Genomic DNA, 26,900 nt, shown 5'->3' with positions numbered 1-26,900 from the left:
AGACCCCGAGGCGCCCTCCTACCTTACGGCCCTTGGTGGAGCGGCTGTGCCTCCTGTTCACGGCATCCCAGGCCTCTAGCAACAGGAGGAAGATGGGGCAGAGGCAGAGGAACCAGCCGCTGCCCCAGAACAGGGAAGCCCAGGTGTGCAGGGCCATCCCAAACATATCCAGCATGGCTGGACGAGTACAGAGGGTTCAGGAGCAGACACAGCCCTTTGGAGCTGCTCGCACTCCCCACGCAAACCCTCTGCGAGGCAGGGCCGGGGCCGGCCCGCTTAAGTCCCTGCTGCAGCACTGTGAGGCCACAGAGGGCATCACAAAGGCCCAGCAGAGGGGACAGCTGCGGGGGGGGGCACGAGGGGAGGCCATGGCTGGGCACCCGGCGGACGCAGGGACCGTGAGGAAGGGCCCAGACGCACAGAAGGCTTGAGGGTGGACGGGAGCTCCGGCGAGCAGCCGCCCTGCTCAAGCAGGGTCGCCCAGTGCTTGGTGCCCACGAGCCAGCCCCTCTGAGCACAGAGACTCCGCGACCTCTCGGGCCTCCTGCTCCACTGCTCTTACTGCTGCAGGAATCCACTTTTCCCTTGTGTTCTCGCAGACCTGCCATGTTTCACTTGGTGCCTGTTGCCTCTAGGCTCTCACTGGGCACCCCAAGAATGGAGCCTGTCTCCATCCTCCTTGTCTCCTCCCTTAGAGCCTGGGACACACTGGTGGGATCCACCTCGGCCTTCTCTTCCCCAGGCTGAGCAGGCCCGGCTCTCGCAGCCGTTCCTTGGGAGTGAGAGAGATGCTCCAGGGCCGTCATCCTCTCGGCAGCCCTTTGCCGCACTGGCTCCAGTGGCTCCCTGTCTCTCTTAGCCTGGGGAGCCCCGCACTGGACACAGCACTGCAGGGGTGGCCTCAGCAGTGCTGAGTAGAGGGGCATCCAAAGCCGATCGCGTCCCCCTGGCTGCGACACTCTCCTTCCTTATGCTTTCCTGCCCAAACTCCCCTCCGCGCCACTCTCCTCACCCGGCCCGTTTGTGCCCGTTTTCTCTTGTCCTGTTGGTGGCCAGCGCTGAACACAGGCCGGTCCCATCCTCCTCACTCCCTCTCTTGCGGTATTTCTATACACTGCTCAGGTCCCCTCTCAGCCTTTTCTTCTTCAGGCTGAACAGGCCCAGCTCTCTCCACCTTTCCTCTCAGGGCAGATGTTCCAGGCCCCTGATGGTCCTCGTAGCCCTGCGCTGGACTGTCCCTGGTAGCTCCACATCCTTCTTGTACTGGGGAGCCCAGAACTGGACACAGGGCTCCACACGTGGCCTCACCAGGGCTGAGTAGAGGGGCAGCATCACCTCCCTCAACCCCTCACGGAGACGCTCTCCGTGACATCCCTTATTTGAGCCCCTGGCGGGCATGTCTCCTGGATTGTCAACCAAACTCTTCTATGTGGTGGCCAGTGGCAGGACGAGGGCTAACGGGTGCAAGTTGAAACCCAGGAAGTTCTATCTCCATGGGAGGAAGAACTTCTTTCCTGTGAGGGTGCCAGAGCCCTGGCACAGGCTGCCCAGAGAGGCTGTGGAAGCTCCTTCTCTGGAGATCGTCAAACCCACCTGGATGCCGCCCTGTGCCCTGTGCTCTGGGCATCCCTGCCGGAGCAGGGGGCTGGACTAGAGGATCTCTAGAGGTCCCTGCCAACCTCAACCATTCTGGGATTCTGGGATTGTCCCCAGCCGTCCCCCCTTGGCCATGTTGCTCCCCTTCTGTCCGCTTTCCTCCCTGCATGACCCTCTGCACTCTTTTCACCGCATGGCCTCTTTCGGGGGGCTCCTGGGTCCCCTCCCCACATCTCCACTTGCGGGCCCTAGTGTGCATCCCATGTAGGTGCGAGAGAAAACAGTGTACATTTTATTTTTCTACTAACAGATCTAAAGGGGATAGTAAAGTGTGGAGTAACTAAGGAGAGCCTTGACCCTTTGTGGTGGATCTCACTGGCGAGGGGGTAAGAGCCAGGTCTCTCTCCTTGGATGGATGGAGTTGCCAGTTGAGATGTTCCTTCCTTCTGGCTTGGGTCCTGGTGGTCCCTCCGCCTGTCCTTGCCCCCCGGTGCTGGCCGGCTGTGCTTAGTCGAAGGAGCCGTTCTTCAGGCGGGTTAAGCCCAGGATCCTGAGGATGATTGCCCTCAGGGAGCGCAGGTTGGGGGTGAGCCGCTGGGCCATGTAGATGACGAGGCCCCTGGGGTCGCTCAGGCTCAACCTCACGCCGCGGGTGCCCTCTTCCTCCTCCGAGTCGCTGTCCTGCTGCCTCTTTGGAGTGAGAGGCCGGCGCTGCAGGGCGGTGCACTGCTGGGCGGCCTGCGCAGGGCAACGCGGTTGTGGGATCCGGCGCTCTTCAGCCTTTGGAGCGGGCTGGGCCTTCTTGACCTGGCGCTCTTCAGCCTTTGGAGAGGGCTGGGCTTGCTGCACCTGGCGCTCTTCGGCTTTTGGAGCAGGTGGCTGCAGCCGGCTGCCTTCCTGCTCTTGAGTGCCTTGCTGGACCCGTCCACTTGCAGATTTTGCAGCGGGGAGCTGGACCTGGCTGCTTTGAGGAGGCCGTGGTGGCACTGGGAGCAGTGCGTGACGCTCACGTCCCTGCTGTGACTCTGCAGCCCAGCCCCACTGCTGCTGCAGCCTCTTGGCGCGGATGTGGAGCTCCAGGGTCTCGCGGGTGTCGTCGGGCAGGAACAGGGCCTCCGAGGCGTGGAAGTAGCGGGGCATCCTGCCAGAGCGCCTGGGTGCAGGGGCTGTATGACGCACCCATCCGCGGGCCGTTATCTCGTGGGATCGTCTCACGAGGATGGGGAATCTCCTGAGAAGGATCTCCAGAAGCTTCCTCCTCAGGTGCATCCGCAGCCTGCTCTGGACCTGCTCTCCCAGCTGCAGCCTTGAGCGGGGATGAGGGTCTGCGCCCCGGAGCCTGCCAGCTCTGGCAGCCGCGTGCGGTCCTGGAGGCCGAGGCCTTGTGTGGGGCGGCCCCCCGCGCCGAGGAGCCAGTTTCCTCCGCCGCCTGCTGTTATCGAAGAAGCTGGAGTCGGATGAAGACGACGACTCCTCGGAGCTGGAGTCCCAGAGCTTCTTCCACCCCTCCGCCCGCAGCCAGCGCTGCCTCTCGTGGGCAGCCTCGCTGCAGGGCCTGCAGCTCGGGTCGTAGCAGAGGAACGTGCCAGGACCCCTGCAGCCGAACACGCGCTGCCCTCCACCTGCAACACAGCGGGGAGCATCCTGAGCAGGGCCGAGGGCAGCTGCCCTGCACGCGGCCCCGAGGGGACGGTTGCGGGTTTGGTAGTGGGGAGCAGAGCTGGGTGGGAGCAGGGAGCAGGGCAACCCTCCCCTGCACAGGGCCCCGAGGCGGCCCGCAGCGAAGAGTCCCCCACCCCGGGAACGGCCCATCCCCACCAGAGCCTGCTCCCGCAACCCCTCGGCAGAGAGCAGGGACACGGCGGGCTCTGCGCTGTCCCCACTGGGAGTCAGCCCACACGGCGCAGCCTCACCTGGCTCCTGCGCGTGCGAACGCCTCCCCTCGCGCCAGCTCCAGCCAGAGGCCTGCAGGCAGAGGGGTAGGGGCAGCGTGAGCACGGCCTCGGCCGAGCCCGCCCTGCCCGGGCCCGCGGCTGTGCGCGGCTGGGCGCCCTCCTGCCGGCTGCACAGGGGAGACCCCGAGGCGCCCTCCTACCTTACGGCCCTTGGTGGAGCGGCTGTGCCTCCTGTTCACGGCATCCCAGGCCTCTAGCAACAGGAGGAAGATGGGGCAGAGGCAGAGGAACCAGCCGCTGCCCCAGAACAGGGAAGCCCAGGTGTGCAGGGCCATCCCAAACATATCCAGCATGGCTGGACGAGTACAGAGGGTTCAGGAGCAGACACAGCCCTTTGGAGCTGCTCGCACTCCCCACGCAAACCCTCTGCGAGGCAGGGCCGGGGCCGGCCCGCTTAAGTCCCTGCTGCAGCACTGTGAGGCCACAGAGGGCATCACAAAGGCCCAGCAGAGGGGACAGCTGCGGGGGGGGGCACGAGGGGAGGCCATGGCTGGGCACCCGGCGGACGCAGGGACCGTGAGGAAGGGCCCAGACGCACAGAAGGCTTGAGGGTGGACGGGAGCTCCGGCGAGCAGCCGCCCTGCTCAAGCAGGGTCGCCCAGTGCTTGGTGCCCACGAGCCAGCCCCTCTGAGCACAGAGACTCCGCGACCTCTCGGGCCTCCTGCTCCACTGCTCTTACTGCTGCAGGAATCCACTTTTCCCTTGTGTTCTCGCAGACCTGCCATGTTTCACTTGGTGCCTGTTGCCTCTAGGCTCTCACTGGGCACCCCAAGAATGGAGCCTGTCTCCATCCTCCTTGTCTCCTCCCTTAGAGCCTGGGACACACTGGTGGGATCCACCTCGGCCTTCTCTTCCCCAGGCTGAGCAGGCCCGGCTCTCGCAGCCGTTCCTTGGGAGTGAGAGAGATGCTCCAGGGCCGTCATCCTCTCGGCAGCCCTTTGCCGCACTGGCTCCAGTGGCTCCCTGTCTCTCTTAGCCTGGGGAGCCCCGCACTGGACACAGCACTGCAGGGGTGGCCTCAGCAGTGCTGAGTAGAGGGGCATCCAAAGCCGATCGCGTCCCCCTGGCTGCGACACTCTCCTTCCTTATGCTTTCCTGCCCAAACTCCCCTCCGCGCCACTCTCCTCACCCGGCCCGTTTGTGCCCGTTTTCTCTTGTCCTGTTGGTGGCCAGCGCTGAACACAGGCCGGTCCCATCCTCCTCACTCCCTCTCTTGCGGTATTTCTATACACTGCTCAGGTCCCCTCTCAGCCTTTTCTTCTTCAGGCTGAACAGGCCCAGCTCTCTCCACCTTTCCTCTCAGGGCAGATGTTCCAGGCCCCTGATGGTCCTCGTAGCCCTGCGCTGGACTGTCCCTGGTAGCTCCACATCCTTCTTGTACTGGGGAGCCCAGAACTGGACACAGGGCTCCACACGTGGCCTCACCAGGGCTGAGTAGAGGGGCAGCATCACCTCCCTCAACCCCTCACGGAGACGCTCTCCGTGACATCCCTTATTTGAGCCCCTGGCGGGCATGTCTCCTGGATTGTCAACCAAACTCTTCTATGTGGTGGCCAGTGGCAGGACGAGGGCTAACGGGTGCAAGTTGAAACCCAGGAAGTTCTATCTCCATGGGAGGAAGAACTTCTTTCCTGTGAGGGTGCCAGAGCCCTGGCACAGGCTGCCCAGAGAGGCTGTGGAAGCTCCTTCTCTGGAGATCGTCAAACCCACCTGGATGCCGCCCTGTGCCCTGTGCTCTGGGCGTCCCTGCCGGAGCAGGGGGCTGGACTAGAGGATCTCTAGAGGTCCCTGCCAACCTCAACCATTCTGGGATTCTGGGATTGTCCCCAGCCGTCCCCCCTTGGCCATGTTGCTCCCCTTCTGTCCGCTTTCCTCCCTGCATGACCCTCTGCACTCTTTTCACCGCATGGCCTCTTTCGGGGGGCTCCTGGGTCCCCTCCCCACATCTCTACTTGCGGGCCCTAGTGTGCATCCCATGTAGGTGCGAGAGAAAACAGTGTACATTTTATTTTTCTACTAACAGATCTAAAGGGGATAGTAAAGTGTGGAGTAACTAAGGAGAGCCTTGACCCTTTGTGGTGGATCTCACTGGCGAGGGGGTAAGAGCCAGGTCTCTCTCCTTGGATGGATGGAGTTGCCAGTTGAGATGTTCCTTCCTTCTGGCTTGGGTCCTGGTGGTCCCTCCGCCTGTCCTTGCCCCCCGGTGCTGGCCGGCTGTGCTTAGTCGAAGGAGCCGTTCTTCAGGCGGGTTAAGCCCAGGATCCTGAGGATGATTGCCCTCAGGGAGCGCAGGTTGGGGGTGAGCCGCTGGGCCATGTAGATGACGAGGCCCCTGGGGTCGCTCAGGCTCAACCTCACGCCGCGGGTGCCCTCTTCCTCCTCCGAGTCGCTGTCCTGCTGCCTCTTTGGAGTGAGAGGCCGGCGCTGCAGGGCGGTGCACTGCTGGGCGGCCTGCGCAGGGCAACGCGGTTGTGGGATCCGGCGCTCTTCAGCCTTTGGAGCGGGCTGGGCCTTCTTGACCTGGCGCTCTTCAGCCTTTGGAGAGGGCTGGGCTTGCTGCACCTGGCGCTCTTCGGCTTTTGGAGCAGGTGGCTGCAGCCGGCTGCCTTCCTGCTCTTGAGTGCCTTGCTGGACCCGTCCACTTGCAGATTTTGCAGCGGGGAGCTGGACCTGGCTGCTTTGAGGAGGCCGTGGTGGCACTGGGAGCAGTGCGTGACGCTCACGTCCCTGCTGTGACTCTGCAGCCCAGCCCCACTGCTGCTGCAGCCTCTTGGCGCGGATGTGGAGCTCCAGGGTCTCGCGGGTGTCGTCGGGCAGGAACAGGGCCTCCGAGGCGTGGAAGTAGCGGGGCATCCTGCCAGAGCGCCTGGGTGCAGGGGCTGTATGACGCACCCATCCGCGGGCCGTTATCTCGTGGGATCGTCTCACGAGGATGGGGAATCTCCTGAGAAGGATCTCCAGAAGCTTCCTCCTCAGGTGCATCCGCAGCCTGCTCTGGACCTGCTCTCCCAGCTGCAGCCTTGAGCGGGGATGAGGGTCTGCGCCCCGGAGCCTGCCAGCTCTGGCAGCCGCGTGCGGTCCTGGAGGCCGAGGCCTTGTGTGGGGCGGCCCCCCGCGCCGAGGAGCCAGTTTCCTCCGCCGCCTGCTGTTATCGAAGAAGCTGGAGTCGGATGAAGACGACGACTCCTCGGAGCTGGAGTCCCAGAGCTTCTTCCACCCCTCCGCCCGCAGCCAGCGCTGCCTCTCGTGGGCAGCCTCGCTGCAGGGCCTGCAGCTCGGGTCGTAGCAGAGGAACGTGCCAGGACCCCTGCAGCCGAACACGCGCTGCCCTCCACCTGCAACACAGCGGGGAGCATCCTGAGCAGGGCCGAGGGCAGCTGCCCTGCACGCGGCCCCGAGGGGACGGTTGCGGGTTTGGTAGTGGGGAGCAGAGCTGGGTGGGAGCAGGGAGCAGGGCAACCCTCCCCTGCACAGGGCCCCGAGGCGGCCCGCAGCGAAGAGTCCCCCACCCCGGGAACGGCCCATCCCCACCAGAGCCTGCTCCCGCAACCCCTCGGCAGAGAGCAGGGACACGGCGGGCTCTGCGCTGTCCCCACTGGGAGTCAGCCCACACGGCGCAGCCTCACCTGGCTCCTGCGCGTGCGAACGCCTCCCCTCGCGCCAGCTCCAGCCAGAGGCCTGCAGGCAGAGGGGTAGGGGCAGCGTGAGCACGGCCTCGGCCGAGCCCGCCCTGCCCGGGCCCGCGGCTGTGCGCGGCTGGGCGCCCTCCTGCCGGCTGCACAGGGGAGACCCCGAGGCGCCCTCCTACCTTACGGCCCTTGGTGGAGCGGCTGTGCCTCCTGTTCACGGCATCCCAGGCCTCTAGCAACAGGAGGAAGGTGGGGCAGAGGCAGAGGAACCAGCCGCTGCCCCAGAACAGGGAAGCCCAGGTGTGCAGGGCCATCCCAAACATATCCAGCATGGCTGGACGAGTACAGAGGGTTCAGGAGCAGACACAGCCCTTTGGAGCTGCTCGCACTCCCCACGCAAACCCTCTGCGAGGCAGGGCCGGGGCCGGCCCGCTTAAGTCCCTGCTGCAGCACTGTGAGGCCACAGAGGGCATCACAAAGGCCCAGCAGAGGGGACAGCTGCGGGGGGGGGCACGAGGGGAGGCCATGGCTGGGCACCCGGCGGACGCAGGGACCGTGAGGAAGGGCCCAGACGCACAGAAGGCTTGAGGGTGGACGGGAGCTCCGGCGAGCAGCCGCCCTGCTCAAGCAGGGTCGCCCAGTGCTTGGTGCCCACGAGCCAGCCCCTCTGAGCACAGAGACTCCGCGACCTCTCGGGCCTCCTGCTCCACTGCTCTTACTGCTGCAGGAATCCACTTTTCCCTTGTGTTCTCGCAGACCTGCCATGTTTCACTTGGTGCCTGTTGCCTCTAGGCTCTCACTGGGCACCCCAAGAATGGAGCCTGTCTCCATCCTCCTTGTCTCCTCCCTTAGAGCCTGGGACACACTGGTGGGATCCACCTCGGCCTTCTCTTCCCCAGGCTGAGCAGGCCCGGCTCTCGCAGCCGTTCCTTGGGAGTGAGAGAGATGCTCCAGGGCCGTCATCCTCTCGGCAGCCCTTTGCCGCACTGGCTCCAGTGGCTCCCTGTCTCTCTTAGCCTGGGGAGCCCCGCACTGGACACAGCACTGCAGGGGTGGCCTCAGCAGTGCTGAGTAGAGGGGCATCCAAAGCCGATCGCGTCCCCCTGGCTGCGACACTCTCCTTCCTTATGCTTTCCTGCCCAAACTCCCCTCCGCGCCACTCTCCTCACCCGGCCCGTTTGTGCCCGTTTTCTCTTGTCCTGTTGGTGGCCAGCGCTGAACACAGGCCGGTCCCATCCTCCTCACTCCCTCTCTTGCGGTATTTCTATACACTGCTCAGGTCCCCTCTCAGCCTTTTCTTCTTCAGGCTGAACAGGCCCAGCTCTCTCCACCTTTCCTCTCAGGGCAGATGTTCCAGGCCCCTGATGGTCCTCGTAGCCCTGCGCTGGACTGTCCCTGGTAGCTCCACATCCTTCTTGTACTGGGGAGCCCAGAACTGGACACAGGGCTCCACACGTGGCCTCACCAGGGCTGAGTAGAGGGGCAGCATCACCTCCCTCAACCCCTCACGGAGACGCTCTCCGTGACATCCCTTATTTGAGCCCCTGGCGGGCATGTCTCCTGGATTGTCAACCAAACTCTTCTATGTGGTGGCCAGTGGCAGGACGAGGGCTAACGGGTGCAAGTTGAAACCCAGGAAGTTCTATCTCCATGGGAGGAAGAACTTCTTTCCTGTGAGGGTGCCAGAGCCCTGGCACAGGCTGCCCAGAGAGGCTGTGGAAGCTCCTTCTCTGGAGATCGTCAAACCCACCTGGATGCCGCCCTGTGCCCTGTGCTCTGGGCGTCCCTGCCGGAGCAGGGGGCTGGACTAGAGGATCTCTAGAGGTCCCTGCCAACCTCAACCATTCTGGGATTCTGGGATTGTCCCCAGCCGTCCCCCCTTGGCCATGTTGCTCCCCTTCTGTCCGCTTTCCTCCCTGCATGACCCTCTGCACTCTTTTCACCGCATGGCCTCTTTCGGGGGGCTCCTGGGTCCCCTCCCCACATCTCCACTTGCGGGCCCTAGTGTGCATCCCATGTAGGTGCGAGAGAAAACAGTGTACATTTTATTTTTCTACTAACAGATCTAAAGGGGATAGTAAAGTGTGGAGTAACTAAGGAGAGCCTTGACCCTTTGTGGTGGATCTCACTGGCGAGGGGGTAAGAGCCAGGTCTCTCTCCTTGGATGGATGGAGTTGCCAGTTGAGATGTTCCTTCCTTCTGGCTTGGGTCCTGGTGGTCCCTCCGCCTGTCCTTGCCCCCCGGTGCTGGCCGGCTGTGCTTAGTCGAAGGAGCCGTTCTTCAGGCGGGTTAAGCCCAGGATCCTGAGGATGATTGCCCTCAGGGAGCGCAGGTTGGGGGTGAGCCGCTGGGCCATGTAGATGACGAGGCCCCTGGGGTCGCTCAGGCTCAACCTCACGCCGCGGGTGCCCTCTTCCTCCTCCGAGTCGCTGTCCTGCTGCCTCTTTGGAGTGAGAGGCCGGCGCTGCAGGGCGGTGCACTGCTGGGCGGCCTGCGCAGGGCAACGCGGTTGTGGGATCCGGCGCTCTTCAGCCTTTGGAGCGGGCTGGGCCTTCTTGACCTGGCGCTCTTCAGCCTTTGGAGAGGGCTGGGCTTGCTGCACCTGGCGCTCTTCGGCTTTTGGAGCAGGTGGCTGCAGCCGGCTGCCTTCCTGCTCTTGAGTGCCTTGCTGGACCCGTCCACTTGCAGATTTTGCAGCGGGGAGCTGGACCTGGCTGCTTTGAGGAGGCCGTGGTGGCACTGGGAGCAGTGCGTGACGCTCACGTCCCTGCTGTGACTCTGCAGCCCAGCCCCACTGCTGCTGCAGCCTCTTGGCGCGGATGTGGAGCTCCAGGGTCTCGCGGGTGTCGTCGGGCAGGAACAGGGCCTCCGAGGCGTGGAAGTAGCGGGGCATCCTGCCAGAGCGCCTGGGTGCAGGGGCTGTATGACGCACCCATCCGCGGGCCGTTATCTCGTGGGATCGTCTCACGAGGATGGGGAATCTCCTGAGAAGGATCTCCAGAAGCTTCCTCCTCAGGTGCATCCGCAGCCTGCTCTGGACCTGCTCTCCCAGCTGCAGCCTTGAGCGGGGATGAGGGTCTGCGCCCCGGAGCCTGCCAGCTCTGGCAGCCGCGTGCGGTCCTGGAGGCCGAGGCCTTGTGTGGGGCGGCCCCCCGCGCCGAGGAGCCAGTTTCCTCCGCCGCCTGCTGTTATCGAAGAAGCTGGAGTCGGATGAAGATGACGACTCCTCGGAGCTGGAGTCCCAGAGCTTCTTCCACCCCTCCGCCCGCAGCCAGCGCTGCCTCTCGTGGGCAGCCTCGCTGCAGGGCCTGCAGCTCGGGTCGTAGCAGAGGAACGTGCCAGGACCCCTGCAGCCGAACACGCGCTGCCCTCCACCTGCAACACAGCGGGGAGCATCCTGAGCAGGGCCGAGGGCAGCTGCCCTGCACGCGGCCCCGAGGGGACGGTTGCGGGTTTGGTAGTGGGGAGCAGAGCTGGGTGGGAGCAGGGAGCAGGGCAACCCTCCCCTGCACAGGGCCCCGAGGCGGCCCGCAGCGAAGAGTCCCCCACCCCGGGAACGGCCCATCCCCACCAGAGCCTGCTCCCGCAACCCCTCGGCAGAGAGCAGGGACACGGCGGGCTCTGCGCTGTCCCCACTGGGAGTCAGCCCACACGGCGCAGCCTCACCTGGCTCCTGCGCGTGCGAACGCCTCCCCTCGCGCCAGCTCCAGCCAGAGGCCTGCAGGCAGAGGGGTAGGGGCAGCGTGAGCACGGCCTCGGCCGAGCCCGCCCTGCCCGGGCCCGCGGCTGTGCGCGGCTGGGCGCCCTCCTGCCGGCTGCACAGGGGAGACCCCGAGGCGCCCTCCTACCTTACGGCCCTTGGTGGAGCGGCTGTGCCTCCTGTTCACGGCATCCCAGGCCTCTAGCAACAGGAGGAAGATGGGGCAGAGGCAGAGGAACCAGCCGCTGCCCCAGAACAGGGAAGCCCAGGTGTGCAGGGCCATCCCAAACATATCCAGCATGGCTGGACGAGTACAGAGGGTTCAGGAGCAGACACAGCCCTTTGGAGCTGCTCGCACTCCCCACGCAAACCCTCTGCGAGGCAGGGCCGGGGCCGGCCCGCTTAAGTCCCTGCTGCAGCACTGTGAGGCCACAGAGGGCATCACAAAGGCCCAGCAGAGGGGACAGCTGCGGGGGGGGGCACGAGGGGAGGCCATGGCTGGGCACCCGGCGGACGCAGGGACCGTGAGGAAGGGCCCAGACGCACAGAAGGCTTGAGGGTGGACGGGAGCTCCGGCGAGCAGCCGCCCTGCTCAAGCAGGGTCGCCCAGTGCTTGGTGCCCACGAGCCAGCCCCTCTGAGCACAGAGACTCCGCGACCTCTCGGGCCTCCTGCTCCACTGCTCTTACTGCTGCAGGAATCCACTTTTCCCTTGTGTTCTCGCAGACCTGCCATGTTTCACTTGGTGCCTGTTGCCTCTAGCCTCTCACTGGGCACCCCAAGAATGGAGCCTGTCTCCATCCTCCTTGTCTCCTCCCTTAGAGCCTGGGACACACTGGTGGGATCCACCTCGGCCTTCTCTTCCCCAGGCTGAGCAGGCCCGGCTCTCGCAGCCGTTCCTTGGGAGTGAGAGAGATGCTCCAGGGCCGTCATCCTCTCGGCAGCCCTTTGCCGCACTGGCTCCAGTGGCTCCCTGTCTCTCTTAGCCTGGGGAGCCCCGCACTGGACACAGCACTGCAGGGGTGGCCTCAGCAGTGCTGAGTAGAGGGGCATCCAAAGCCGATCGCGTCCCCCTGGCTGCGACACTCTCCTTCCTTATGCTTTCCTGCCCAAACTCCCCTCCGCGCCACTCTCCTCACCCGGCCCGTTTGTGCCCGTTTTCTCTTGTCCTGTTGGTGGCCAGCGCTGAACACAGGCCGGTCCCATCCTCCTCACTCCCTCTCTTGCGGTATTTCTATACACTGCTCAGGTCCCCTCTCAGCCTTTTCTTCTTCAGGCTGAACAGGCCCAGCTCTCTCCACCTTTCCTCTCAGGGCAGATGTTCCAGGCCCCTGATGGTCCTCGTAGCCCTGCGCTGGACTGTCCCTGGTAGCTCCACATCCTTCTTGTACTGGGGAGCCCAGAACTGGACACAGGGCTCCACACGTGGCCTCACCAGGGCTGAGTAGAGGGGCAGCATCACCTCCCTCAACCCCTCACGGAGACGCTCTCCGTGACATCCCTTATTTGAGCCCCTGGCGGGCATGTCTCCTGGATTGTCAACCAAACTCTTCTATGTGGTGGCCAGTGGCAGGACGAGGGCTAACGGGTGCAAGTTGAAACCCAGGAAGTTCTATCTCCATGGGAGGAAGAACTTCTTTCCTGTGAGGGTGCCAGAGCCCTGGCACAGGCTGCCCAGAGAGGCTGTGGAGGCTCCTTCTCTGGAGATCGTCAAACCCACCTGGATGCCGCCCTGTGCCCTGTGCTCTGGGCGTCCCTGCCGGAGCAGGGGGCTGGACTAGAGGATCTCTAGAGGTCCCTGCCAACCTCAACCATTCTGGGATTCTGGGATTGTCCCCAGCCGTCCCCCCTTGGCCATGTTGCTCCCCTTCTGTCCGCTTTCCTCCCTGCATGACCCTCTGCACTCTTTTCACCGCATGGCCTCTTTCGGGGGGCTCCTGGGTCCCCTCCCCACATCTCTACTTGCGGGCCCTAGTGTGCATCCCATGTAGGTGCGAGAGAAAACAGTGTACATTTTATTTTTCTACTAACAGATCTAAAGGGGATAGTAAAGTGTGGAGTAACTAAGGAGAGCCTTGACCCTTTGTGGTGGATCTCACTGGCGAGGGGGTAAGAGCCAGGTCTCTCTCCTTGGATGGATGGAGTTGCCAGTTGAGATGTTCCTTCCTTCTGGCTTGGGTCCTGGTGGTCCCTCCGCCTGTCCTTGCCCCCCGGTGCTGGCCGGCTGTGCTTAGTCGAAGGAGCCGTTCTTCAGGCGGGTTAAGCCCAGGATCCTGAGGATGATTGCCCTCAGGGAGCGCAGGTTGGGGGTGAGCCGCTGGGCCATGTAGATGACAAGGCCCCTGGGGTCGCTCAGGCTCAACCTCACGCCGCGGGTGCCCTCTTCCTCCTCCGAGTCGCTGTCCTGCTGCCTCTTTGGAGTGAGAGGCCGGCGCTGCAGGGCGGTGCACTGCTGGGCGGCCTGCGCAGGGCAACGCGGTTGTGGGATCCGGCGCTCTTCAGCCTTTGGAGCGGGCTGGGCCTTCTTGACCTGGCGCTCTTCAGCCTTTGGAGAGGGCTGGGCTTGCTGCACCTGGCGCTCTTCGGCTTTTGGAGCAGGTGGCTGCAGCTGGCTGCCTTCCTGCTCTTGAGTGCCTTGCTGGACCCGTCCACTTGCAGATTTTGCAGCGGGGAGCTGGACCTGGCTGCTTTGAGGAGGCCGTGGTGGCACTGGGAGCAGTGCGTGACGCTCACGTCCCTGCTGTGACTCTGCAGCCCAGCCCCACTGCTGCTGCAGCCTCTTGGCGCGGATGTGGAGCTCCAGGGTCTCGCGGGTGTCGTCGGGCAGGAACAGGGCCTCCGAGGCGTGGAAGTAGCGGGGCATCCTGCCAGAGCGCCTGGGTGCAGGGGCTGTATGACGCACCCATCCGCGGGCCGTTATCTCGTGGGATCGTCTCACGAGGATGGGGAATCTCCTGAGAAGGATCTCCAGAAGCTTCCTCCTCAGGTGCATCCGCAGCCTGCTCTGGACCTGCTCTCCCAGCTGCAGCCTTGAGCGGGGATGAGGGTCTGCGCCCCGGAGCCTGCCAGCTCTGGCAGCTGCGTGCGGTCCTGGAGGCCGAGGCCTTGTGTGGGGCGGCCCCCCGCGCCGAGGAGCCAGTTTCCTCCGCCGCCTGCTGTTATCGAAGAAGCTGGAGTCGGATGAAGACGACGACTCCTCGGAGCTGGAGTCCCAGAGCTTCTTCCACCCCTCCGCCCGCAGCCAGCGCTGCCTCTCGTGGGCAGCCTCGCTGCAGGGCCTGCAGCTCGGGTCGTAGCAGAGGAACGTGCCAGGACCCCTGCAGCCAAACACGCGCTGCCCTCCACCTGTAACACAGCGGGGAGCATCCTGAGCAGGGCCGAGGGCAGCTGCCCTGCACGCGGCCCCGAGGGGACGGTTGCGGGTTTGGTAGTGGGGAGCAGAGCTGGGTGGGAGCAGGGAGCAGGGCAACCCTCCCCTGCACAGGGCCCCGAGGCGGCCCGCAGCGAAGTGTCCCCCACCCCGGGAACGGCCCATCCCCACCAGAGCCTCCTCCCGCAACCCCTCGGCAGAGAGCAGGGACACGGCGGGCTCTGCGCTGTCCCCACTGGGAGTCAGCCCACACGGCGCAGCCTCACCTGGCTCCTGCGCGTGCGAACGCCTCCCCTCGCGCCAGCTCCAGCCAGAGGCCTGCAGGCAGAGGGGTAGGGGCAGCGTGAGCACGGCCTCGGCCGAGCCCGCCCTGCCCGGGCCCGCGGCTGTGCGCGGCTGGGCGCCCTCCTGCCGGCTGCACAGGGGAGACCCCGAGGCGCCCTCCTACCTTACGGCCCTTGGTGGAGCGGCTGTGCCTCCTGTTCACGGCATCCCAGGCCTCTAGCAACAGGAGGAAGATGGGGCAGAGGCAGAGGAACCAGCCGCTGCCCCAGAACAGGGAAGCCCAGGTGTGCAGGGCCATCCCAAACATATCCAGCATGGCTGGACGAGTACAGAGGGTTCAGGAGCAGACACAGCCCTTTGGAGCTGCTCGCACTCCCCACGCAAACCCTCTGCGAGGCAGGGCCGGGGCCGGCCCGCTTAAGTCCCTGCTGCAGCACTGTGAGGCCACAGAGGGCATCACAAAGGCCCAGCAGAGGGGACAGCTGCGGGGGGGGGGCACGAGGGGAGGCCATGGCTGGGCACCCGGCGGACGCAGGGACCGTGAGGAAGGGCCCAGACGCACAGAAGGCTTGAGGGTGGACGGGAGCTCCGGCGAGCAGCCGCCCTGCTCAAGCAGGGTCGCCCAGTGCTTGGTGCCCACGAGCCAGCCCCTCTGAGCACAGAGACTCCGCGACCTCTCGGGCCTCCTGCTCCACTGCTCTTACTGCTGCAGGAATCCACTTTTCCTTTGTGTTCTCGCAGACCTGCCATGTTTCACTTGGCGCCTGTTGCCTCTAGGCTCTCACTGGGCACCCCAAGAATGGAGCCTGTCTCCATCCTCCTTGTCTCCTCCCTTAGAGCCTGGGACACACTGGTGGGATCCACCTCGGCCTTCTCTTCCCCAGGCTGAGCAGGCCCGGCTCTCGCAGCCGTTCCTTGGGAGTGAGAGAGATGCTCCAGGGCCGTCATCCTCTCGGCAGCCCTTTGCCGCACTGGCTCCAGTGGCTCCCTGTCTCTCTTAGCCTGGGGAGCCCCGCACTGGACACAGCACTGCAGGGGTGGCCTCAGCAGTGCTGAGTAGAGGGGCATCCAAAGCCGATCGCGTCCCCCTGGCTGCGACACTCTCCTTCCTTATGCTTTCCTGCCCAAACGCCCCTCCGCGCCACTCTCCTCACCCGGCCCGTTTGTGCCCGTTTTCTCTTGTCCTGTTGGTGGCCAGCGCTGAACACAGGCCGGTCCCATCCTCCTCACTCCCTCTCTTGTGGTATATCTATACACTGCTCAGGTCCCCTCTCAGCCTTTTCTTCTTCAGGCTGAACAGGCCCAGCTCTCTCCACCTTTCCTCTCAGGGCAGATGTTCCAGGCCCCTGATGGTCCTCGTAGCCCTGCGCTGGACTGTCCCCGGTAGCTCCACATCCTTCTTGTACTGGGGAGCCCAGAACTGGACACAGGGCTCCACACGTGGCCTCACCAGGGCTGAGTAGAGGGTCAGCATCACCTCCCTCAACCCCTCACGGAGACGCTCTCCGTGACATCCCTTATTTGAGCCCCTGGTGGGCATGTCTCCTGGATTGTCAACCAAACTCTTCTATGTGGTGGCCAGTGGCAGGACGAGGGCTAACGGGTGCAAGTTGAAACCCAGGAAGTTCTATCTCCATGGGAGGAAGAACTTCTTTCCTGTGAGGGTGCCAGAGCCCTGGCACAGGCTGCCCAGAGAGGCTGTGGAGGCTCCTTCTCTGGAGATCTTCAAACCCACTCTCCTGGGCCCCATCTGCCACGGCAGCATCGAACGGCTCCACATCCCTCGCGCGCCACACGTGGCCCCCTGCAAAGGAGGGAGCGAAAGGAAGGCCGGTCCCTGCTGAGCCCGGTCCGGGGGCACCAGCCCTCCTTGGCTGCCCTCGGGCACCAGCCAGAGTTCCTGGCGAAGTGCAGCAAGAGCTGGACACTCGACACACAACGAACCTGGCACTCGCCGATGGCGCTCTGGCACTTGGAAGCTCCTGGAGAGGTGAGTGATGCATTTCCAAGCAGTCACTTCATGGGCTGCTAGCGGCTCTTAGCAGGGGCCTCGCAGAGCCAGGCAGACAAACAAACCCCTGAGCAGCTCATTTGTTTCATGGGCGTTAATGGTGATGCCTCAGTAGCCTGAATTCGACCTATTTAAGCCCATTCTGAGCACATGCAGACTCGACTAACCCCCATCCATTTGAGGGGGTCGGCAACTCCCCATCTGGCAAAGGGGAGCGTTGCTGGGTCGGGGCAGGAGGGAGATATCCTCGCAGGGGTCACTTCTGAGCCGGTCCCAGGGCCTGACTCCCCAGGTCAGCAGTGCCCAAACGCCCAGCACTGCTCCCCAGGGAATCCAAGGGCCATCGAGGCCGGCAGAGCCCCAAGTTCTGCCCTAGGAAAAGCAAAAATAGGAGCCCCCAAGCACAGAGTGAGCACCTGCCAGAGCCTGCAGGGGCTCCGACCTTCAACTCTCCCTGCACTTAGCTGAACCACAGACAAAAGACAGTCCTGCAGCTTTAGAGCTCAGTGTCATGGAAAGTTTATTAAAATTCAAGGAGGATGTAAAAAATATAGTTATGTAAGTATTAAAACAGTCCTCCAAGCCACACTGGCCATGCCAGGCCTGGGTGAGTCCACGGAGTTTACTCCTGCAGCACTGGAGCCTTTTTCACTTTCCTTTTCATCTTGGCTTTGCCCTGTTTCTGTTGGGTCTCCTGGCTGACATTCCCTTTGGCTTTCTTTGCAGCTGGAACTTGCTCAGCTTCATTCCCTGCATCCACCTTCCTTTTTCTGTTCCTCTTCTTCCTCTTTTTCTTGTCAGCCACAGCATCTCCTCCATTAACGGCTTCTTCCCCACTGCCAGCCAATTTGTGTTTCTTGTGTTTCCTGCTATTCTTCTCCTCAAGGGTGTCTGTTCCCCCAGACTCTTCCTCTGGGCCGGCTGCGGCTCCATCTCCACCAGCCCCGGGTGTTACCCCGTTCTCCTGGACGCGCTTCTTGCGGTTCTTGCGTTTCTTGCTCTCTGGCAGGAAGCCTTTCCTCTTCCGCTTGAGGGGCTCCACTCCCTGCGCCACCTTATTGGCAACCGCCGTCTTCTCTTTCTTGGGCTTCCTGCAGAAAGAACACCGAAAGCCAAGGGCAGCTCTGGTTATGGATGGAGAACAGTCTGTCTGTGCTACAGGCAGGCACAAGCAGGAGGTGCAGGCACCCCACAAGGACGGGCGCTACCTTCAGCCCCGGTCCTCGCCCCACACGTGGGGCTGGACCAGGATTCAAGCAGGAACAACCTGAGAAAGAGCCCCGCTTCCCCAGATGGGGTACGGCTGCATTCACTGCCTTCTCCAGCCTCACGTTTGTAGTAGCAGCTCAGAGCGATGCGTTACAAGCCGAGGCGCATCACGCGCCAGAAATCCCTCTGCGCCTTTGGTGGCACCAAGCACCCCTCAGAGCCCTGGCAGAAGGGGCTCCACACTCGAGCGATGAGCCCTTCTCTCCAGGCCAGGGAGCAGCCAGATCTTACAATCCTTCCTTGCAAGGATGAACCCTCATCATGTAAGGACCCAAAATAAGTTCAGCCTGTGCTCCTTCCCCACATCAACGAAGATGAGTAGAACAAGCACTGGCCCTCCAGGCAAGGCAAGGGGCAGAATGCCATGGGTACATACGTGTAATTCAACCAGCGCATAACGTTCCAGTAGAGAGAGTCGAGACGAGCGGACGTCCCAAAACCTTCTTGCTGGGGCAGAGCTACCAGCACTTTGTCCACCTCCACCAACTCCACACGCAGCTTCTGCGAGAAGCAAGTAAAAACACCATCAGTGCTGAGAGGAACAGCAGAGCGGGCACTCACGGCATCAAGGCACAGGCCGGCCTCAGGATCGAGCGATGCCAGGAACACCCAGACCTGCCCAGTTCCTCCATGCTACCACCCTGAGCAACATTTAATCTGGGGGAAAAAATCAGTGAGTCCCAGCACGCCACCAATTACAGCTGCTTGCAAACTGCGCCTCTAGCATGAGAGCTCAGACAGCCAGAACTGCACTGGCATCAGAGGTGCTTTGGTCCTTTCTCCTTCCCAGCTAATGGGAGGGAGGAGACACAGGACTACGTGTCCATCTGAAAGATCAACTTTCAGCCTGGTTTCTAGAGGGCGCAGACATGCTGCCTCTGACTGCTGCTTACAGCAGTCCCACTAAAGCGGCCAGAAGGTTACTCAGTTCCTACACAAGCCATGAAAATAATCTCTCTCCTCCATCCACTTTGCCATTAGGTCTTCACAAAGAAACAGGCTCAGCTCCTCGGTAGGAAACGGGGCTTCACTCACCTGCTGGGTCACGGTTTTGAGGAGGAAGTTCAAGAGCTCCAAGTTCTTGGCAACTTTCTCCTTTGCAGCCTTCACCCGAAACTGGTCGGTCCCTTTCAAGCTCTGCAAGTCACAGAGGGAGGTGGAGGAAGAGCATATGTTAAATGGAGAAGCGAATCCCTCTGCTCAAGGATAAGCGGAAAATGAGCCATTAGCAGGATTAATGTGTCACCAAATAACTGTGACCAATAACCAAAATCCAGCAAACTCTGGAAATGTTTAGGAGAGCAGGTGGGAGAAGTGTTGTTGCTGAAGTTAATTAAAAATCAACTGGACAAAGCAAGAGCAACGCACAGCCCTGCTGCTATCCCTAGTTTCTAAGCCAAAGCTCATCTGGGAACACAGTGCTGCCTCCTGCAGAGAAGACGAAAGGCAATATCCCTACCACAGAAAGGCCAGGAGACACTAAACAGCCGCCTTGTATGAAGCTGGGATTTGCACCCAAAGCACTAACGCAGAAACCCATTAACGCTTGGGAATCCCAGTGGGATGCACTAGAAGAGCGCTTGTCGTTCAAGCTTAAATTCACTGCAAAGGACTGGGGGAGGAAAATTTCATCCTTTCTCTTTATGCTGCAGGGTTTCTGAGACACTGAAAGGGCTGGCTTAGAGGCAAATCACTCCAGAGGGAGCTCAGGCAGAAGTCAGGGTTATTTGCTAGTGCAGAAGGGCAGAAAATAGCCCCGAAAGGCAGCAGGATCAAAGATGTGGCCCAGGTCGCTTTGCTGCTGGTTCCTGCAGTCCTGCTTGCGCCGGACTTTCCTTCCCTATTACGTTTCGCACGTAAACGGCCACGTGCCCAGCGGGAAACGGAGCTCCCAGCCCAGCATGACCCGGCCGCTGGTGCCTCCACGCGTCCCAGCGAGGCCAGTTTCACTACGGGAAGCTGCTCCGCCTCCTCGAACTCGCCGGCCCCGCGATGGGCAACGTCCCCGCAGCCTCGGTGCCACGGGCACTGTCAACAAGTCACTCCACCAAGACGAAGCGCAGCGGCCGGGAGCCAAAGGCTGCAGGAGGTGCAATCCCCCGCATGGGACCAACTGCAGAGTTCACTCGGGTCAGACTAGGGGCAACTTCAAGGGCTCTCAGCAAGCTATTTCTGGTCTATATTGGCATAAAGCAGGCGTCCTCCCAGAGGACAGCAAAGAAATATCCCCCAAAGTGAGCTCCAACTCACACAACAGAACATGATGGCCAGCAAGAAAAAGTGGAAAGACCTGATAATGTAACCACAGGAGTCGCAGCTTCCACATAGAAGTATTCACTACCTGTACAGGATTCCACACCCTGTGAGTATTCTTTTTTTTTTTTTTTTTGACATAATAGATCAAACAAGTCCTGTATTAGAAAGTCACCATGATCTGCTGGCTGCAATTCATGTTGCAACTTCATCTGACTATCAATAACTTGCTAATTACTCCCTCTCCATAGACGGAAGCGCCACAGCCCTGCTCCAGAGCTGTCATTACCCAACAAGGTCACACGATTCAGTAGCTCTAAAGTCTCCAAGGTAAAAGGAGAAACAAACATTCAGATGGGGAATTAAAAATACGCACATGCAGGGTACATCCTCCTGTGGGCCATGCACACTCCATTTATTACACTTTACCACAGTAAATAATAATAATAATAATCAGCAAATCAATTATGAAAACCAGGCTGATTTGCATAAAATTTTTCTTTGCAATGTTAAAGAAAAAACCACACAACAGGCTGACAGACGTTATTTGTATTTCAGGGAGCTTTCAGAGCTGCTATCTACATGCTGATCGCCAGCCTGCGACGCTGCGTGCAGGTTCGCAGCGGCAGTCGGAGCAGACTGGCAGCTCTCGAGGACAGAAAGTGGAGGATGCAGGGCAAGAGCCACAGGGAAGACAACTATCATTTGATCTTTTTAATATACACGTATTTTGGAACTAAAAAGGTGTTAAAAATAAATCGCATTCTCTTCTCCCCATATAGGAGGCATCCATTTAAAAGGCCCAAGGCTGAGGATGTATTTTCCTGCTGACACATCCATGCCTCAAATCACCCTGGTGTTTTCCAGCAAACCGTGCTAAAGTCAGTAGGAAAGCCCCATAGCTCTGAGCAGCCCTTGAGGGGCTGCTTTCAGCAGCAGTTAACACTTGTGCCTCTTCCCCATGGTCCACAACCTGCTCTCTGGCATTTGGGAACCTGGAATGTGCATCTGCTTTGGTGGCCAGAGTTAATTCATGCAAAACAGCCCAACAAGAACGGCAGCTTGCGAGTCTGCAGACACCAGCGGTCCAGCAACTTCATCAGTGCAGGAAAATGAAACATCTAAATTGAAGGAGGTGTTTTGCAGGAGCCTGGAAACATCAGCATAAGCACTGATAGCCAGAGGCAATCCAGCAGAATGGGGATGCTGTGCAAACAAATAACCCTGCAGCAAAATGCATCATTGTAAATGACTCTCAGAGACCAGGAAGGAACAAGGAAGTGGGTGGGGATGCAGGGAAAAGCAGCAAAGCAGCAGCAAGTAGTTAATTGCTACAGGATACACCACTTCGCTGGATCAGAAGCTGTATGGCTCTGCTCTAAGGAAGCTCGATCCAAATGAAGTTTTACCTTCTGTCTCTCAATATATGATTTTTCCCTTTCACTATAAACAGCATATCAGAAATTTGCTCCAAAGAGCCCCAAAACTCCTGTGACTCGACATCTGTGGTATAGCTGAGATGCTCAAAGCTCCTCAACAGCTTGAGTCCAATTCCTGCTCACCCAGGGGAGCATTTGCAGAGTACCTGTCAGCCCACGACGTCGACACAAACATGCTGTGCCCTGGCTACGTTCAGAAAGCTGCTTTTCAGCTGCCTTTAGGAATGAAATCCCAAGGCTCTTCAACAGGACCTGGGTCCAAACCTCATGAGCACCTTTCCCAAGTATTTGCCCTAAATTCTTGCAGCATAAGCTATTCCTTGCATGGTGCGGGTCTGCAAAGCTGACGGCTTCACTCTGCGCTGTAGTACAGCTCTCTGAGAGACACCATCAGCTTTGCCACCCTAATTGTGCAGGTCAATCATTTCACAGACCTACTGCAATTTCCTTCGGAGAACATAAAGTATACGGTGACAAAAATAAAGCAGAAGCGATTATGCAACAGATGGTGAGCTGAAACACATGACAAACACGCCTAAGAAAGAAAAATAGTATTTCAGTGATCTGCAGCATCCTAAGCGAGCCTCAAACACTGATTAAATTGTCAAAGACTTGCACAAGGTGGGCAAGCACCCCCATTTTGCATAGCAAACTGAGGCACCCAGCAGTGGTTTTCCTTCCAGCCATGCTACCAGCCAGGGGTGGAAAGTTAAGTGAAAACCCAGAAGAACTTGTCTAACCGCTGCTCTGTGGTGTTCTGCCCTGTGCTGTTTGCAAAGGTATCAAGCCCTTCTTTCCCCTGCCCATTAAACACAGGAGTGAGGAGCTAGGAGTCAAATAACCCAATCGCTTCCCACTAAAAGCAGTCAGCACATGGAGTACATTCCACAGCCTCACTTGCACCGTGTGTCGATTATATTATTTTTATGCCATATTTGGCAGCTGCTGCTCAGCTGCCTCAGGACCGGCCCGTCCCACTTGATGCTGAATCGCAGCCAGGTGATACCTGCGAGCGCATTCCTGTACGGCTGAGCTGCCCGCGGATCCGGGCAGGTCCTTTTCCAAAAGGAAAAGAAAATAGAGTGGCAGTTTTCACAGCGGCAGCTCCCATCTTATCTCAGGCCAACAGCTCCACGCTTCCTGCCTCAGCCCGTGCGTGTTCGGCTGCCCGAGATGGTTCTGGCCTGGTGGGACACGCGTTGCCTCCAAAGGCCTCTGGCTGTTTCTGGGGCCTAGAGCTCCTGGAGCTTGGAAGTCTTCAGCTTCTGGGATTTCTACTTGAAGACCAGCACACCCCCAGCATCTTACCATTCAATACTTCTTCTTACATTTTGAATTCTTGGCTCAAATATACATGTCACCCAACTACTGCAGCCAAACCCTCTCCTCCATCTCTTGTTGCATTCATAAGCATTCCTTCATCTTCACAGTGTCCACATGGAATACCTGTTAGAGACCATGAGCTGCTCCGTCAACAGCGTCAGACAAGGAGGACAGTTAGGTAACCATAGCTAAAACGGGCTGTTAACCACACAACGCCTTGCCTCAGATTCACAGGTCTGAGTCCAAGACCTTACAGGAATCTCCACAGAGCAGAAGGTGGGACATGTATGTCTAGAGGCAAAGCTGACACCTTGGCTACCGGGGGATCGGCCAGCCGGCTCCGCCACTGCTCTGGAGCGGAGCGCTCCGGCCAGCCCACCTTCTCTGCGCACGCGGCGCTATCTCCTCCCACACAGCAAATGCGATGCAGATGGAGAACCGTGCGGATTCCCGGCTCCATCCCATTCCACTGCTTCTGGACCCCCCCCGCCGCAGGCCCTGGCCCTGGCACAGGCCCGAGGCTGCAGCAATCTCTGGACTCCAGCAGCTCAGCGAGATGCCTGCCCGCCTGAACGTGCGCTGAGATCCTCCCTCAAGATGGCGACCAGCCTCACACACTCCGTGCTGCGCGCCAGGAGCCAGCCGGCCTTGGCCACAGTTGGGCCTCACTCCCTACAGGGCACTGGCCCTCAGCAGGGTCCCCGTGAGCAGTTTTGGGGCTCTAGCAGCACCTCCCCTCCCCAGATGCCAAAGTTCAGGAGTTCCCATGTCAACACCCAGGCAGGTTGAGAGGTTTGGAAAGGGCACAGCCTTTGGCTCTTGTTTAGAGACAATCACCAAGCAAAGACCAAATGAGGTATTTTCGGATTCTGGATGCTTATGGCTCCTGTTATTACCCCACGTAGGCACCTTCTCTTCGCCTGTAATTGCTTTACAGAGGTAACATGCATGAGTCACGCGGGCTGCGACACAGCCAGGAGCCAACTCCAAGCTTCTTCAAAGCCCAACAAGCCACCTCCAACTAATTCCTTTCAAGACAATATTCGCTATACCACAGAAGAAGCCCGGCTTGAATCTAGGGCCGAATAATGGAAGACAAAGGGAGAGGAGGGAAGAGTATCTATTTCCTACCAGTCTCCATTTAACCACCAAGGGAGGTCCACCTACCAACTCCGTGTGTGCAGGCTCGTTTCTGCAGGGACAGGTTCTCACACCATCCGTCCAAACAGCAGTTGCTCCCAAGAGCTCAGAAAAGGAATAAAACCACTGAAAATCCTTCCCTGCTCTATTCTCCTTCACTGAATTTTCTACAGACTGAAAGTCCAAATCTTATTTCCTTGTGTCTCTGCAGAAAGCGCAGAGACAGGACCCTTCACCAGCAGCCCACGTCCATTCTGAAGCAGGGGGTGAAAAAGAGGTTCTGCCTCGAGCACACACCTTGCCATGGGGATGAGGCAAGAGACGCTGGATGAGGCATCACTGTCTTGCATCTTAGTCTGCAAAAACCCTGAACCAGCAGAAATGGGTCATCAAAATACTCAACTGGGAAGGAAACCACTAAACTCCTGCTTTGTCCCCAGCCACGATGGAGAGAAGGAGGGCAAGGGACTAAGCAGACCCATATGCCGAAGGGTAAAAATAAGGGCATTTTTTGCAATGTTTATTTTGGCTGTTATTAGAGGGAGGAGTCCAAAAATTGAGAAGCCATTCTCACAGAAAATGTCAATGCTTTCCCAAGTTTAAAGATCTGAGATCTGATCTTTTTTTTTTCCATAGACCATAAAAAATGCAGCAGGGTAAAACCATAGAGGACAGATGAGGGAACAGACGGGAATTAATTCTCCACAGAGACATCCAGTATTCTGAAAGCAAGTCAAAGATATCAGCTAAATAACTACTGGCCTCATTTTACAACCTAAGAGGCTGAGAAAGGGCAATGAATTAAGAATTTATAAGAATGGACAGCTAACAGATCAGGCAATTGTCAAGAAAAAAAAAAGTGGCTTTTTTTTTTTTAACAGATTTGATGAAGTCACTGTTAATAATTTATCTCCATACAAATTAATACACTGATAGTCAAATGTGATGTCCTTCAGAAAAGGAGGGCATGCCTATACTGGAAGGCTACACGATATTACTCATCCCATATGCTCAGTGGCTCCACCTAGTTAATCTCAACCTCTTGCTGATCACCACAACCTCAACAAGACTCTCAAACACCACACAATAAACCTTTAGGGAGCGTATTGTAGCTTTTGGACTGTGTAAGTCCTGAAAAAGAGGTCTTGGGTAACCTACATCACCCTTTATACAAATCATAGGACATTAGGTCTTCCGATGTCAGTCTACATTGATACCTTTCTACTCAAAAATGTGATCCCACCTAGTCCCAGTCATGTGAGGTATCACATACGTCTCGTTAGGATTAGGTGCGTATTTATCTGAGCATCTCCAGTACTGGTGACTGGAAGCACTTCGGTCTTGCACTCGCTTGCTCAAAGATGAGATTTTGTTGCGAGCACTTTTACATTCCAGGATTTGTCGATCTCATTTTGGTTTCAAAGCAGTCAACTCAAGCACTGCTCTCCCCCTCCCTCGTGCAGGATACAACACCGACAAAAAGGGGAAGGAAAACAAAAAAAAAGAAGTTGGGCCCTTCCTATTATGTACTTACTGCATAAGTCAGACAAAGGAAACCCTCCGGAAACTGCCCTTTACACACCATGGAAAGCAGTTTTACCGGCACTTTGTTCTGAGGTCTGCTTTGTTTTGAAATTGCTCAGTTGTGAAAATACACTTTTTCTGGAATATTCCTCAAAATCCTTTTCACTTCTCTCTGACTCTCAGATCATAACTGCAAGTTTCAGCATAAGGCAGAGGAGCTACACAGGTGTGTTGGTCCAGAGGGCAAGCAAGTGCCTGGGAAAGGTAGTGAAAATATGTATTCAGATTGGAGCTTCCTGCCCCAAATCTGTCAATGAGTTGCGAAAAATCTGGCATGCCTTCGGGATCATGCAAAAGCCACGACAGCAGTAATATAAGATACCAGACAGTAAACAGAAGCATACCTAACAAGGTGGAGAAAACCCAAAACATGCCCACAAAGAGAACCAGGAAAGAATAAAGACCACTTATCTCTGCTGAGCTGGAAAGACCAAAGTCAGAGGAGCTTGCTAAGGACACAGAAATGTTGTGTTGGAGCCCTGGAACAACCCTAAATAGCCAAAATTTGGGGACGGACTTGGTGAGACAGGGAATTTGTATCTCCCAGGTTCTGGCACTAGCCTCATTGCAAGTTCCAAGCAGTCCATTTGAACCCAGAGTAACCAGCATCCTCCAGAGATAACATGGGGATGGAGATCACTATCCAACACGCTGGGCTGTTCGGAAGCCGAGTTGGGAAACAGACTGTCCTAGCAGAAAGAGGGTGTCTGGGCCCGCATCAGGAGACCCAAGTTTGATTTTTGCTTCAGCTCCCAGCCAGGTGTGTCACCTGTAAAAACAGGGAGAGCAACTGTAGCAAACCAAACACAATAGCTCCTCGGTTTCTGCAAAATACTTTCTTCATGACATCTACAAGCCACTGGTTGGAATTTCCTTTGTGAAGCTCACTGAGACCTACCGATAAAAGAACAAAGCACAAGAGGAGGGAGTTTCTGCCAGATGCTCTTGCGTCTATGAAAAGTAACCTATTTTGGTTACTTTGGGAGGTCAAAATAATGCTAGAGCTATCACTGTCTCACCTTTGCCTGCTGCGTAGTAATAACAGACACAGAGTAACCCCAGGGCCCATGGATGGGGTTTTCTGTCCCAGTGACCCAGAAGAACAAGCCCAAAGCACCAAGAGCAGCAGGGCTCTTCCAAGAACAAACCCACTCCAAAGCACCTGCCAGGATTCCTGCTTACCCTGACCAAAGGAGATGGCAAGCACGAATCCCTCATGACTGTGATATATATTTTATAAGCAAGCTTAAACATCTCGGGAACAAATAAGGTCAAGCTGGCTTACACAAGCACAAGAGCCATTGCCCGCAGCAGCCGGAGCTGCTATTTGAGGGAGCTGTCTCTTC

The 26,900-nt window shown here is 58.8% G+C and overlaps 1 protein-coding gene across 1 annotated transcript in view; it reads right to left on the bottom strand.

The window, feature by feature from the left end:
• Positions 1-17,049: 17,049 nt before the first annotated feature.
• MYBBP1A (MYB binding protein 1a) overlaps positions 17,050-26,900 on the bottom strand; it is a 44,806-nt gene continuing 34,955 nt past the window's right edge. The window contains exons 25-27 of the mRNA XM_088529952.1: positions 18,851-18,952; positions 18,192-18,316; positions 17,050-17,637 (exon numbers count right to left, since the gene is read on the bottom strand). Coding sequence (XP_088386078.1) covers positions 17,169-17,637; positions 18,192-18,316; positions 18,851-18,952 — 696 coding nt within the window. The 3' untranslated portion in view covers positions 17,050-17,168. The remainder of the gene's footprint in view (positions 17,638-18,191; positions 18,317-18,850; positions 18,953-26,900) is intronic.

This window comes from Tinamus guttatus, unplaced genomic scaffold (genome assembly GCF_059628265.1).
Source record: "Tinamus guttatus ecotype Peru unplaced genomic scaffold, ASM5962826v1 Tinamus_guttatus_pri_ptg000356l, whole genome shotgun sequence".
Classification (NCBI taxonomy): domain Eukaryota; kingdom Metazoa; phylum Chordata; class Aves; order Tinamiformes; family Tinamidae; genus Tinamus; species Tinamus guttatus.
Note: the sequence above shows the minus strand (reverse complement) of the source record. Positions and strands in the feature narration are given on the sequence as shown.